Source organism: Trachemys scripta, chromosome 8 (assembly GCF_013100865.1).
Source record: "Trachemys scripta elegans isolate TJP31775 chromosome 8, CAS_Tse_1.0, whole genome shotgun sequence".
In the NCBI taxonomy this organism is placed as follows: Eukaryota; Metazoa; Chordata; order Testudines; family Emydidae; genus Trachemys; species Trachemys scripta.
In genome coordinates this window covers 6,106,213-6,120,628 of record NC_048305.1, presented here as the reverse complement: position 1 = coordinate 6,120,628, position 14,416 = coordinate 6,106,213, and the positions used below count along the sequence as shown (strand labels likewise).

Here is a 14,416-nt window from a genome sequence, read left to right as displayed (position 1 = left end):
AGAGGCAGAGACCAGACAGGCTAAGAAGTCACAGAGAACAATGATTTCCAGCTAGTGCGACAGGACAGAAACCTCCAACCCGTTCCCCGGAGGGGAAGGGAACTCAGGCTTCCACTGGGTGAAATTCTGCACTGGCAACAAATGTTACTCAACTGGCCCGTCTCCGATCCCTCCCCCCCGGCTACAAAACAACAGTCTTAGAACATCAACAGGCTGCAGAGAGAGGTCAGAGTGCAGATTGGTTTCCTCCCATCTAACCAGCAGCAACAGACTAACAGGCACCAAGGAACGGCTTCCAGGGCTAAGCCCCACACTTGCACACCCTTCTCCTGGCTCTTTCCAGGGGCAGCTCTGTGGGTAAGTGGCCCAGGTAATGCCGTGCAAATGCAGACTGTGTGTATTAACTCCCAGGCATTTGCCTTTAGTCAGTCGGCTTTGTCAGGTAAAGCAGCTGGTCGTTCCCCTGTTCGGACGCGTCACACCGCTATCCTGAAAGATCAGGTCCAGGGCTTAGCTATTCTCTTTGCAGCCCTTTAAGTCTCATCAGCCAGTCCCTGCGAGCAGACAACTTTAACAATAACAGCCTCACACAGGCCTTGCCCCTTCATGGATATAGTTTGTGTGTGTGGCGGGGGGCAGGGCAGCGTTACCTCCCCCCAAACTGAAAACCTCAGGCAGGTGCGGAATTTGCCCCCCACCCCATGCGACCCCATTGACCTGACTGGAGCTTTTCCCCCCTGCCCCCACAGTACAGAAGTCAAACTAAGTGGAAATTCACAAAGATTCCTATTGGTTCTAACACCAGTTCAGCCGACTTTGTGGGAGCCCTGGTGCAGATTACTCTCCGGCAGCCACAGCCATTTTGAATCGCTCCTTCGATTAGACTTCCTTTAAGCAGCTTTACCTAAAAACGGTTCTAGAAGCGGGCTTGGCTGCAGGAGGCTTGTCTACATTAGGGTACTCACAGGTTCTGCAGGGAAGGAAAATTTGGCCAACAAGAGTAAATCCCACTCTTATTAAGCACGCCAGGGGAGGTTTGATGTCCACAGAAATCAGACAGGACCTCAGGTTTTCATGGCTTATCTGAAACATGCACGAATTACACCAGCACTCAACGTATCGTCCTCAGAAGGGAGCAGGATCTGGAGAAAGCAGACTAGCTGCAGGCAAATCTCAATATAAGAGAACAGCAGACAGCGCTTTTCATTAGGACACTTAACTTTGCTCTTCATTTGTCATTAGCCATTCCACAGCTTAGGAATCACTTCCTTGCAAGGCAGGGTGCAGCCTTTTTGCATACAGGACTCCTGGACCACAGGGCACCAACGGTCTGCATACCCATTTTAAAATGCTGCTACAGGCTGTTACGTTAAGAACATAAGAATGGCCCTACTGGGTCAGACCAAGGGTCCATCTAGCCCAGTCTCCTGTCTACCGACAGTGGCCAGTGCCAGGTGCCCCAGAGGGAATGAACAGAACAGGGAATCATCAAGTGCTCCATCTCCTGTTGCCCATTCCCAGCTTCTGGCAAACACAGGCTAGGGACACCATTCCTAATGTATGTGCACTAGGGAAGATTAATGGGCCGGCCAGATGTGACTTGCCAAACTTTGCTCTGACCTTCTCTCTCCATAACCACTGATGTGGGAAACAAGGACACTCCACAGGCCACGCAACTCCCTGGGGACATCAGGGTCAGAGAGAGAGAGAGAGAGAGAGAACATAGGAGAAGCCTCCCACTTTCATACCTGTTATTTCAGGCAGTTTGTCGAAAGAGGAAGACGACTTCAGCATCTCATTGTCCTTCACGAGGTCCTCCACCTTCTGTCGCAGCTTCGATGCTTCCATCTGGGACTCTTCCAGCAGTTCTCCTGGTGTATACAGTAAACAGAGGAGTTCGCATTTCCTGGTATTTACACCCCTTCCCTAATATATAGTTGCCATGCCCCAGAGGCCAGTTCCCCATGCCAGCCTGCACAAGTTCCCTCCCCCACTTGTAGTTCACAACCAGAAGAAATGGAAATGTCACACATGACAGAAATAATTCTTCCCAAGCAAATAATCCCACACTGGAACTACAGTTGATGCTTCTCTAGCATGGGAACATCAAGGACAGCACATCTTACAGGGAAGATTTTATATTTCATACGTCTTCCCCAGTTTTTAAAAGCTCTGATCTTAAGCCAGAGAACCTCACCCTGGGCCAGGAGGGTCCCTTTTCCAAGGCCTTTAATCTCCACTGGGTAGTACAACAAGATCTAATCTTTTCCCACACTCATGCATCTTGTCTGTCCTCTCGGAACGGGGCATCACAGTCTCCTGCTGCCTGTGAACTCTAGGAGGTTACTGGTACATCTATACAACAGCGGCACAGCTCTGGCAATGCGGCACCGGAGTGGAGTCGCTTCCTTCATTGATGAAGGAATTCCGCCATCTTCACTGTGTCTACACCGGGTGTTAGGTCGACCTAACCCCGGCACACAGAAGGCGAAATTTTTCACAGCTCTGAGCGATGTAGCTAGGTCGATCTAATTTTTAAGTGTGGACCAGGCCTTAGTCTGCATTATTTGGGTCCACAGGGCCAAGAGGTTCCCCTACATTTGCAGCACAGAAGCCAGCAGTGAGGAGGACTAAGTGTCCTCTCCAGCAAGAGGGGAAAAAGCCATCAAACGGATTAGGGGTGGGGAGTTTCAGGTGGTAGCTGAACAGAAGCATCGCCTTATTTAAAAGCTAGCTGGATCAAGGCTCCTGCAGTACATCACAGAAGGATGCTAGAGGAGCTGAGCACATTTAAGACACTTCTCAATTCTCAGCCACGCATCAGCACAGCAACCATAGCAACCCATCCATTTAGCACAGACCATGGGCCGTTCTGTAGGCTGCACAAACAGCAGGCGTCTCAGCCCATCTGCACGTTCCCTGTGCGCAAGCCACGAGATTCTGCCGGCACCACAACAGATTTTACAGAGAGCCAAGAGCTTTGTGTTGCCTTCTCAGTGACGAGCCAGCGCCCGCTCCCAGGATGCACAGCTGCGCCACTCGCTGCAGAACGGCACAATTCATACCCGGGAGGGGTTTCCCAGGCAGGGAATCACCCCGTGGATATCAATCGTCCAGGGCATGTTCAGGACAGGTTGAGAGGGGCTACACATTGAATGCATAGTCCCGGTTTCCCACACCCCAGCTAGGGAGTGTTGCCGAGTCAGCAAGCGCACCCTGGGGTGGGGAAAGAGAGGGGTGTCACTCCGTAGCACCCCCTCTAGCTGATGAAGCAGTGAGAGCGCCATGCATGAGGCATCGTGGCTGCAAGGCAAGGGTCTGCCACAGGGAGGCAGCGAACTCTCCAGAAAGGGGAAGGATAAAAGAAAAGCCACCCTCCCCCCCCCCCCCCCCACAAGTCCAGCACCACAGCAATTACCTAGAGACTTTATCCCCTGCATCTTCTCCTTCAGCCGGGTGTTCTCCTCCACCAGCCGCTCAAAGGCTGCAGCTGCCTCTTCCTGTGTCCCCCCACCAGGGTCGTAGATGCGGTAGGGTCCTTTCCCTTCCATGTCTGCAGCTTAATCATCTACCTCCCAACCAGCCATCCCTGAAAGGCAACAAATCAGAACGTCACCCTTCCGGACCTGAGCCCCTTGGAGTGCGAGAACGGCCCTGGGGTACCTCACGCCCTAGCCCAGAGCTCATCAGCAATTTGGGTTCCAGCGGCTGCCAGACACAGCTATCTCCAATTGGTCTGCAGCTTCCATAATTGCTCACAATAGCTATATGTAAATGTCACAAGAGGTGGGTGGGGGCTGCATGTGTTACAGTGGGTTAGTGCACTCCCCAGCCTTGCTGCAGACCTGTGCTCGAAGCCTGGCTCAATTCCGCAACAACGAGCACTCTGGTCTCCGTTGCTGAGTGTGGCACCAATTGGCAGCCCCTGCTCATGGACAAAGCCTGTCTCGCCCCTTCCTTTCGCCCTGTCCCCAGCATACACAAGTGCCCCACCAGTGATCAAAGCCACCTGAAAGCATCACTGGCACCACAGCCGATTCTTCTCCTGCACTCCCCCCCTCCCCCGTTATCTCTCACCCGTTAACGTCACGCAAGCTGCAGCCACGGGTAGCGTGTCAGGAGAGAGGAGACCAAGTTATTCCCTCTCAATGGCATTTACTCACATTAAGAGACTCTGGTTATTTTGGCCCCCGAGCATTGTGTTTGCACACCTTTCCCTTACAGAGAACATCTGCAGGACAAGAGCAGAGCCAGTTAATGGCTGCTCTACGCAGTTTTTTTGGCACCAGTTTAACTAGATCAGTTCAGAAACCGATAGTATTAAATCAGTGAGACACCTGTGAGCAGACCAGCCCCAAGATGGTTTACTGCAATTATCTTTTGAAGCTTCTGAGTGATACACATTAGTCCTAAGAACAGGAGTACTTGTGGCACTTTAGAGGCTAACAAATTTATTTGAGCATAAGCTTTCGTGGGCTAGAACCCACTCAGGGCATTCTTTCCCCGGTGCTGACAGGCCCTTTGCTCCAATCTTCTTCCCCACCTCCCTCAAAGTCATTTCACCACAGACTCATTCTACTTGACCACGCTTGGTCCTCTCCCCTTCCTCCTTGGAGCTGCTGGGCTCTCCTGCTATTTGGCCATATGGTTAACACTACAGCTGGTTAAAACATTTTTTGAAAAAAAGATCACGAGAGCCGTGGATGTTGTTTTCATCACAGTTTGACAGATCAAGATTTTTTTTTTTTGGGTAAAGAAATGTTCCAAGGATTTTTTTTTTAAAGTGACATTTTCTAAAATGATTTTTTTCACTTTTGACGAGATTCCTGCCACATGACTAAACAGATCAAGTAAACCAGTCAGTGCAAACAGAACAGAGAGAAAACTGCCCCACAGAACCCCAAAAATGAAAACCTCACAAAGGGAAACCAAAAGGTAAGGGGAAAAAAGTCTCCATGAAAAATTTGTAAAAGACTGAGAAAGAGCAGAATGTTTACGTGAATGTTTCCATTGCCAGAAAATGGCCAAGTTCTTAAATTACAAGTAAACAAAACCGCCTTCAACCAGCTCTCAAACACACAGCTTAGTCCTGTCTGTGTTGCAAAATCAAACTGTGCTGGGCTCCACCCTATTAGATCCATCTTCTGCAATTCACTAGATGATGACCGTGACAACACAGAGCCACAGATCGGGCTGGGAGACATCTCAGATAAGTCCAATAGTTTGTTAAATAGCATTTTTGGCCCCAGGTGACTCCTGGATGCATTCCATGGCCCAACCCAGACATATTCCCAGGTGGAAAAAACAGTCTGCGTTAACCAGTTATACCAGAAACAAAAGGCCCGGGGAACCACTAAGTTATTTGTTGGGCCTAAGTACCTGGATGTACTGAGAATCAGGTAGCGGTGGGCGAGAGGGAGACAAGAGACAATAGCTGACACCAGGACATTTATTTATTAAGCCACCATTTTTGTGGGTCTCTCTCAAAAAAAAAAAAAAAAAAAAAATCACACCCCTGGCTGGCTCACTCCTTCTTTAAGCTCCAGGAACACCTTTGCTGGCTGCTACATGGCATTCAAAGGCTGCTAAATTACATTCAATACTTCCCTAATTACTTTTCCAGGTAAGCAATGGCTGTAGTAGTCACCACAGGGATGTTATGCAATTGCAAACGGGGTGGAGCGGCTACCCGAGAATCACTGTATTACCACAAGTTCCATGCTAGAGCTGGTCAGGAATTCTTCACCAAACCCTTTTGGTTTTTTACCCCAAAAATGCCAATTCATCAAAATCAAATCTGTTCACACAACAGGGTCTGGATTCGACAAGTCTCCTGACTCAAAAAACTGGGAAAAGAAAAGTTTGGAGATCTAAATGGACGTTTTACCATTTTCTAAACAGGAAGTTTCACATGTTTTAAACAAAATGACTTTGTTTTGAAATTTTAGTACATTTACATAAAAAAGGGGGGGGGAGAAAGAGCCGTTCAGAGAACAAAGACCAAAATTGAAACAAGACCTTTTGATTGATCCAAACTTTTTTTTTTTTTTTCCCCCCAGGTTTTCCACTGGCAAAAATTTTCAAGATTTTGATTTTTCATCCCGGTTCGGGATAGGGAATTTTCTCAATACTGTATCTCAAATTTTTGTGGGACAGGAAAGCTCTAGTCCATGCTCTGAAAATTTGAAGCCCCCTGGCCTGAGGCCCAGAGCTACTTCCAAGTTTACAGCAACAGAGGGTCCTGTGGCACCTTTAAGACTAAGGTTAGGTCTATACTACCCGCCTGAATCGGCGGGTAGAAATCAACCTCTCGGGGATCAATTTATCGCGTCCCATCGGGACACGACAATCGATCCCCGAATCGGCGCTCTTACTCCACCAGCGGAGGTGGTAGTAAGCGCCACCGACAGAAAGCCGCAGAAGTCGATTTTGCCGCCGTCCTCACAACGGGGTAAGTCGGCTGCGATACGTCGAATTCAGCTACGCTATTCACGTAGCTGAATTTGCGTATCTTAAATCGACTCCCCCCTGTAGTGTAGATGTACCCTAACAGATGTATTGGAGCATAAGCATGTGTCTGACAAAGTGGGCATTCACCCATGAAAGCTTATGCTCCAATATATCTGTTAGTCTTAAAGGTGCCACAGGACCCTCTGTTGCTTTTTACAGATCCAGACTAACATGGCTACCCCTCTGATACTTCCAAGTTTACATAACCTGCCTGTCAGTGGGATCAGGGACTTTCCAGATGACAATTGCCACCTGACAGGATCTGCAACCAGAATAGCAATTAACTCACTGATTGTTTGAAGATAATTAACATGACCTAGCGAGGGACTTTTCCTCCAGAGCAAGGTTTAAACTGCTAGTTAGAATGCCCTGGGACAGCTCTGTGCACCTTCCCTTCTCTCACTGGATGTATTTCACTAACCAGGACTGGATTCCAACAAAGCCCACTACGATACAATTTATGGCCTGGATTAGAGGCCCAGGAGAAGGTCCCTCCGTTTACATCTTTGGAGTGCTGCGAGTGCATTATCTTATCATGTACACGTCGCAAAGGTCTCCAGTGCACTGCAAGTAACACAGGGCAAATCCCACATTCATTTCCGCAACCGGCAGCACTCGTGAAAGAGAAAGTACCAGATCCCAGTCTATAAGTACCGACATGGGGAACAAATATTTAATAATGGGCTCCTCAATCTAGCAGGTCTAACACAATCCAACAGCTGGAAGCCAAAGCTAGACAAATTCAGACTGGAAATAGGCATCCATTTTTAACAGTGAGAGTAACTGACCATTGGCACAACTTACCAAGGGTTGGGATGGATTCCCCATCACTGACCATTTTTAAATCAAGATGGGAGGTTACTGACAAGCACATAGCTCTGCCAATGGACCGCCATCCTGGCCAGCAGCACCTTCTGCTATTCCAGCCCTGACCTCTCTGGGCAGAATCATGTCCAAGCACATGGGTAGCTTGCACGAGGTGCATGGTCGCCCCCAGCAAGGCGCCAAGCCTAGATGTTAAGACTCGTGTTTTCTGTGCCCTGAGAGAGTTACAACACCACGTCTCCAAAGGGGAGAGACACTTTGACCCGCCAAGACCTGTCTGCACTTAGTAGAACAGCAACACCCCCCACCCCCCGACACACAATCTGCATTCTCAGACCAGAGGGACGCTCAGGCAGAGGGTACTTCAAGGGGGTGAAGAGCAGTCAGAACAGTCACTAACTTCTCAGGTGCTACCTGACCAAAGACTCTGTTTCTGGAGCATGCAGGAGCAGCTGACTGAGAGCGGTGGCAGTTTCAGTACCTGCTCACCTCCCGTAACGAGCGAGACAGCATCCAGCACCGGGAAGTGCTCAGCACGGTCGGATTGAGCATCCCACAGGAGAGATGCACCGAGGGCGAAAGAATTCCCTAAAAAGAATGCAAGCCAGCAGGAAGGGACTGGAGGTCAGGCTGCCTTAGACACGCCGGAGAACTGGGACCACCACAACTGGGGGGGGAGGGGTATTCACCACCAGCTGTCCTAGCAGTTCTCCCTCATTATCCAAGAATCAAACATTTGGTTGCCAAGCCTCATGGGACTGGGTGGTTGGGAGGACAGGTGGATTAATGCACAGATTTCACTTAAGAGAATGAGTCAGAGAACCATTGACCTAAACTAATGATTCCAATAGCCAGAGGTTGGCTGATTGGAAAGACTTGAGCCTCATATGGACGTCAGCCTTTGTCTGCCTGAGTCTGCTGATGGCCTGGAACAGTAGCTCCAAGCCATCCATCTCTGTCAACTCTGAAACCTAATGAGGGCAATTCAAATGTCAAGGTTGTTAAGTGTTTCCCCACCAATTAGCAGTGGTATTTAGGCCCAGCTCATTGTGACACACACAGCATTTCTCTGTCACACACAAGGTCCAATTCAAGGCTCTTTCTGTCACACCCATCCCTCACGATCCTACTGCTGTTCAAGACTCCACAGGCGCCTTTGGTAATCCATGGGGCCCTCCCATCCCCTCTGCCACAAGGCCACTAGAAGTTTTGTTCATGTTCTGAGTTAGGGCCAGAAGGAGCCGTGAACTTCACCATTCCTCAGCCCCGAACTGAAGAGAAATGTCGGGTGTTCCCCCCCCCCCCCCCCAAGCTGTCCTGATCTTTTCATCAAGCGATGACAACTCCTCCCTGGTCGTGAGACTATCTGCGGGGAGAGCACAACAACCTCATGAGAACCAGAGGGAGAGGACACAGTCACGCAAGGCAGACTGTGGTCACCTGCCCACCAGCTCCGTTCTCAGCCTGCTGGAGAAGAGGGTGGGTGCACAGAGACCTTTCAGAGGAGGGCTTTTATAACAACTCAGCACAAGGAGAAATGAGAGGACAAGAGTGGGTGGGGGAGAATTCAGATGAAAGATCAAGAATGTCACATGTCTAAATAGCCACATCGCAGTGTCTGGGAGAAAAATACAACCCAATGAGCCACCCGTGCCAAGTCAGCAGCATTGGGGATTAGTAAGGGGGAGACAGCTCTTGCTCTCTCGTTAAGAACAAGAAGGAGCTTCTCTTCCTCTCCCTGGTTCAGATCTCTCCCCCATGCCCAGTATGTTGACAGTAGAGCTAGTCAGGCATTTTCAGACAACTGTTGTTCGTCAGAAAACGCCAATTCGTTGAAACCGAAACCACTCAGGGAAAGGGCTGTTTTTTCTACAAAAAATAAAAAAAAAACAAAATAAAAAATTTTAGCTGAAAAAAAATGGTCAAAAAAAGTTAAAATTGTTGAAATGTTTCATTTTGACATTCCAGGTTGAAATAACTTTGTGTTTCAAAATTAAACTAATGATAGTAAAAAAGCAATAAAAATTGGTCAAAATTGACCCAAATGGATTTTTTTTTTTTCCTAGTTTGTGAAAATTTTCTAGGTTTTGACTTTTCAACCCTATTTGAGACAGGTCATTTTTTCGACATCTCAAATATTTTCCTGAGACAGAAGAACTGGTTCGGTGCTAGCCCTTGCTTAGAGTTCTCCCTCCTGTCTCAATCTACTTTAACTCGCAGGCAGCACCAAAGCAGACTGAAAAAGGAGAGGCAGAGAGATCAGGGCTGTGAGGCAGGACTCCTGGGTTCCCACCATATCCCTAGCACTGACTTGCTGTGAGGCCCCTTCTGCAAAATGGGGATCACACTGGCTTAGCACCCATTCAGGTGTGACTGGGACTAGTTAATGGTTGTTGAGCACCCCTGGAAAGCATAAAGGCAATGAGTGTTAGAACAAGGGTCTTCAAGGCAAGGTCTCTCCAGTCTGAGGTCTGACCAGTGTACGATTGAGTCCAGTCCTACACAGTACTCCTCATTCCAATAATAATGCCAGGAAAAATTCCAGGGTGGGATTTTTCCAGAACTGCCATACTCAAGTGGGGAGTGTTCCCAAGCGAAGTCTCTCCTGGAATCAGGCAGGTATAGGAACCTTCTTCGACTGCGATTAAAGACGTTCCAGTCGCCTAAAGTGCACCAGATGCAATCCATGGAGCTCATTCGGATTTGCCCGTTTGAACTTCACTTCAAACCAAGAGGGGGCTTTGCTGTGGCCCTCTGTTGGAAGGAATCAGGACTGCTCAGCTGTGAACACTGGGGCCCATTCTGCTAACAACCAGTAGAGATTCTTCCTTAGCTCAGGTAGTGGGAGCCTGGGTATTTGGAGTAAAATGACCTCAGATCTATTCCTGCTGCTACCACCACGCTGTGAGTGGCCATGGTGTACAGGGAGGAGCATCATAAAGCCATAGCCACGTCCATGCCAGGAAAAACACAAACAACGTCCTTCCCGTCCCACTTACGCTCCAGAATTCAACACAATGAGCACGCGCGAATTACGTAACGCCACTGCCTTGGAATTTCCCTGGGAGTTAGCCTCCTCTGGAAGGGTTCTTTGAGACAGTACACAATAGAAGCTAGTCACGAGTGAGCTAGGACGGTACATCCAGGCACTAGCCTTTCACTTCTGGAGACCCATGTTCAAATCTGCCTACGGTCACAATGTCTTTGGTGACCTCCTCTTAATCACTAGTGAAAGACTGCCAGTCCTTGGCAGAGGGAGCCCAGCACGGACCAGGCGCAGGTGACACTGCTCAGACCTGAGGTGCATCAGCAGAGCTGGGTGGGGGAAATTTGCACGGTGTTTCCTGGAACAGTAACTGGCTCAAACTAGTGCTGTGAGCCCTTTGCTAGCATGGGCATTAAATGCTCACTCATACTTCCAGCCGCCCTGCAGTGTGCTTCTAATTGTGATTATTTTTAGATTTCATTGGCCATGACCAGTCCCTCCCCAGCCCCCAAGGTTATTTAAAAACCCAAGCGGCAAGAGGTTAGTTATCAGCCATCCAGTGGTGACGGTGTGAACCTAGTCACGATCTAGTGAATAATAGCCCTTTGGAACAGAAGCGCCTATTAAAAACATCTAGCACTCACCACCACTGAGAAATGGACTCACACAACAGCAGCCTTTTTGGTGTGATCCACCAAAAACTCCCCCTACCAGTTCAACACCAACCCACTGACTCGCAACAAAATGCTGTTTCCAGATCATTCCTCTTCTTGGCGAGGCCCATATACAGATGAGGAAGCAATAAGAAGCTGCACTGGTTTGGGCTGTGTTAGAAATATACCACTTAAAAAAAATAAAATAAATCAGAAGCAGCTAGACAAATGGAAGAGAAAAAATATTTTCTTCTGGGCAAGAGGAGCAACTGGTATCATAGGAACGGCTTAGAGCCTAGGATCACAGAACCCTTAGCTTTAAACCACAGTTGTTGGCATCATCTTCCCCTCCTTCCACACGCCCTGCATTGAGAAACCATGGCACTCCCAGGGGACTGAGTTAACTAGAGTAGAAGGCACAGTGCATTCACTCCTCACCCCTGTAACACACTGCATAACCTAGGCACCGGCACATACATGGAGGACAACCCAAAAAATAACACGGACCAGGCCTCGAGAAATCAGGAGATTGGCTCAGAAATAACACACAGTGGGCTCTTTATTTCCCTTTGGGATGCACATTTTCTAACTTTACTTCACAACCATGAGGCCAGAAACTTACTTTTAGTAGCGAATACAGATATTGGTGGTAGTGTCGAATGGGTTCAGCAGAAATTGGGGCCCCATCGTGCTGGGGCTGTACAAGCACCAAAGAGACAATCCTTGCTGTAAAGGGATTACACTCTAAAGACACAGACAGGTAATGGGTAGAGGAGATTGATGCAACGTACAAGCAAGTGGGAAAGATGAAGAATTGTCCCAGCTGGGTTAATGACACGTAAGGCTGCGAGTTTGTCATGGAGGTCACAGAAAGTCATGGAACCCGTGACTTTCCGCGACCTCCATGAAATTCCGCAGCCGCCAGCGTGGCTGACCCCAGGGCCGCACGAGCAACTGGCCCCGGGGTCAGTCACACCGGCCTCTGCTGGAGCTGCCCCGGGGATCGCCCAAGCAACGGCCCCAGGGGCGGCCGCACCAGCCGCTGCTCGGCAGCCCCGGGCAGCGAAAATTTAGTCAGGGGCGTTTATAGTAAAAGTCATGGACAGGTCACGGGCAATAAACAGTAATTCACAGCCTGTGACCTGTCCATGACTTTTACTAAAAATACCCATGACTCAATCTTAGCTTTAATTACATGGACTGTAGGCACGGGTTGTTTTTTAAATAATTAGGGTTACCAGTGGGGGGGGGGGGGGAATAGGAAGAGAAGAGAGGTGGTCACAGCTATTTCAAATGAAAATGGAGATTCTCATAGGCTCTTGTCATTCCAGGAGCTGGGGTTTTAAAAGAAAAACACCAAATATGGTGCGCCTCGCAATAAAGTTGTGACCCTGAGCCACCAGAGAGCCAGCCTGCATGTGGCCCTTACCTGCCCCTGGGAAGCCCCAGATATACCAGGAGAGTGATCCCTGCATTGCTGCTGACAGCCGTGGCTGCCCCCTCTCTAGCGGCCCTGAAAACAATTGACCGTGCTGAGAAACACGTTGGTGAAGTTTACACTAGCAGTCAAAGGAGTTCCAACAGCAGTGGAGGTGGGGGGAGAGATTCTGTGCGGAGACTGAATGACTGTAACAGGGCATTTTCACAGCGTACGTGGGGGACCTCAAGAATCATAAGGTTTAAGGTCAGATGGGACCACACCAGATCTTCCAGAGCTGGCCTCCTGTACATCACAGGCCACCATCACCGCCCGGCACCCACACCCCAAATCCCACAACCAAAATTAGATCAAAGTAGGACAGCCCACAGGAGTCTAGGCTGGTCTGTCACACAAAGAACAGGCAGGACCAAAGTGCATTGCTGCACGAGGCCCCTGCGATGGCAGGACAATGATTAAATGAGATAAACCTGGCAAGTGACCGCCACCCACACACTGCAGAGGAAGGTGAAAAGTCCCCAAGGACCACTGCCAATTAGACCGGGGAGAAATTCCTTCCCGCCTCCGATAAGACAATCGGTTAGACCTTGAGCAAAAACCAGCCAGCACCGAAGAGAGAAAACATCTAGTGCCACCTCAGAGCCCTGGGGGTGGGCCAAAGTCCCATCTGCCCCGAACGGTGAAGCCCTGAAGTCTGAGCTTTTAGGAACATAAGATCTAAACCGGCAGTGAGCCCCAGGGCTGCTGAGCCCTGCCCCCCACCATCACAAGCAGCCCCATCCGTCAGATAATCCCATTCATGAATTTACCCAGCTTTCTCTTAAAGCTAATTCAGTTGTTTGCCCCCACAAGCCCTATTGGGAGGCTGAAATCACCTGGCCAGTGAGTGAGTGAGTCTCTCAGCGCTCCCGTTCACCCCTCAGCCTGTGGCTCTGTCCCACACATCCCTTCGACACCACCAAATCATTCAGCAGGACCCTGGCACTCCTGTGAAATTGAGACTGAAGCCTCTCCCCATGGGCAGAGCCAGGAAGCAGGTGTGCCGAGTCACTGGCACAGCACACAGGATCCTTATGCAGAGCAGGGGTTTTCCTTCTTGCAACACAAGACCGTCCAGGGCACCCAGGAATCCATGGCTTGAAAGCAATCTCCCGAACTCTGGCAGCACACTCGGCGTTCCAAAGGGCACCTGCTGAGGACAGCAACTCTCTCCTCAGAATGAAAGCAAAAGCACTTCAGCCTTATTTACTGGAAAGCAGCTAATTACAATACAGATGTGCCGTCTGTGGCCAGGACCGTAGATACCGCGGGGGCTACAATCGGTTGAGGTCTCAGTGAGAACTCCAGTAGTTCCGTAGTCCACATACAAGTATTCTACAAATAGCGCTCACACCCACCCACCTAACCCCCCTGGGTATGTACTTGGCTGGCTACCATGGGCTCACTGATATTTTTAGCACACTAGTTCAAACAGCTCTAGTGCAGGTCTGTTTTCCCATGCTGGGAAGCACACTCCCGGCTGCCGTGTAGACATACCCTTGGAGGTGAAGCCGGGGGAGGGGGGAAGCGCGTGCCAGAAAACTTACAGGGTGGGGAGTTGCTTGGGAGAAGGGACTTTCCTGAATGAGGAGCTGAACCTGGAGAACAAAATCCAGATTGTACTACACTGAATTCAGCCTAGAGTTTGGGTAACTCCTGGCCGGATGCCTGCAGAGACCATGCCAGGGTTTTATTGACCATAAGGGCTGCTTGGAAAACAACTATTCCAAGGTTTCAAAAAACAAGGTTTCAAAATTTGTTTTCATTCTGATCCGGAATGAAACCAAGACCTTTGGACTTTTTTTTATTTGGGGGGGAGAGGGGAATAAGAGGGAGAGACACCCCAGAATAGCCCCTAGCCTAGTAGTTCTAGTCCCCGTTCTACCTGCTTCACAGCAGGGTCTCCTACCTCCCCAGCTGAGCGCACTAACCGCTGGGCTATTCTGGTCTCGGTCTCTGAGTATG

At 49.5% G+C, this 14,416-nt stretch overlaps 1 protein-coding gene across 8 annotated transcripts in view; it reads right to left on the bottom strand.

Moving 5' to 3' along the window:
* The window catches only part of TNIP1 (TNFAIP3 interacting protein 1), a 45,033-nt gene that overhangs the window by 19,347 nt on the left and 11,270 nt on the right, over positions 1-14,416 (bottom strand). For 7 of the 8 annotated variants that reach the window (XM_034780168.1, XM_034780167.1, XM_034780170.1 and 4 more), the window contains exons 2-3: positions 3,419-3,589; positions 1,749-1,871 (exon numbers count right to left, since the gene is read on the bottom strand). In XM_034780168.1, coding sequence (XP_034636059.1) covers positions 1,749-1,871; positions 3,419-3,551 — 256 coding nt within the window. In that variant the 5' untranslated portion in view covers positions 3,552-3,589. Of the gene's footprint in view, positions 1-1,748; positions 1,872-3,418; positions 3,590-13,287; positions 13,442-14,416 lie in introns of those variants that run through there. The other variant, XM_034780169.1, reaches the window with a different exon arrangement.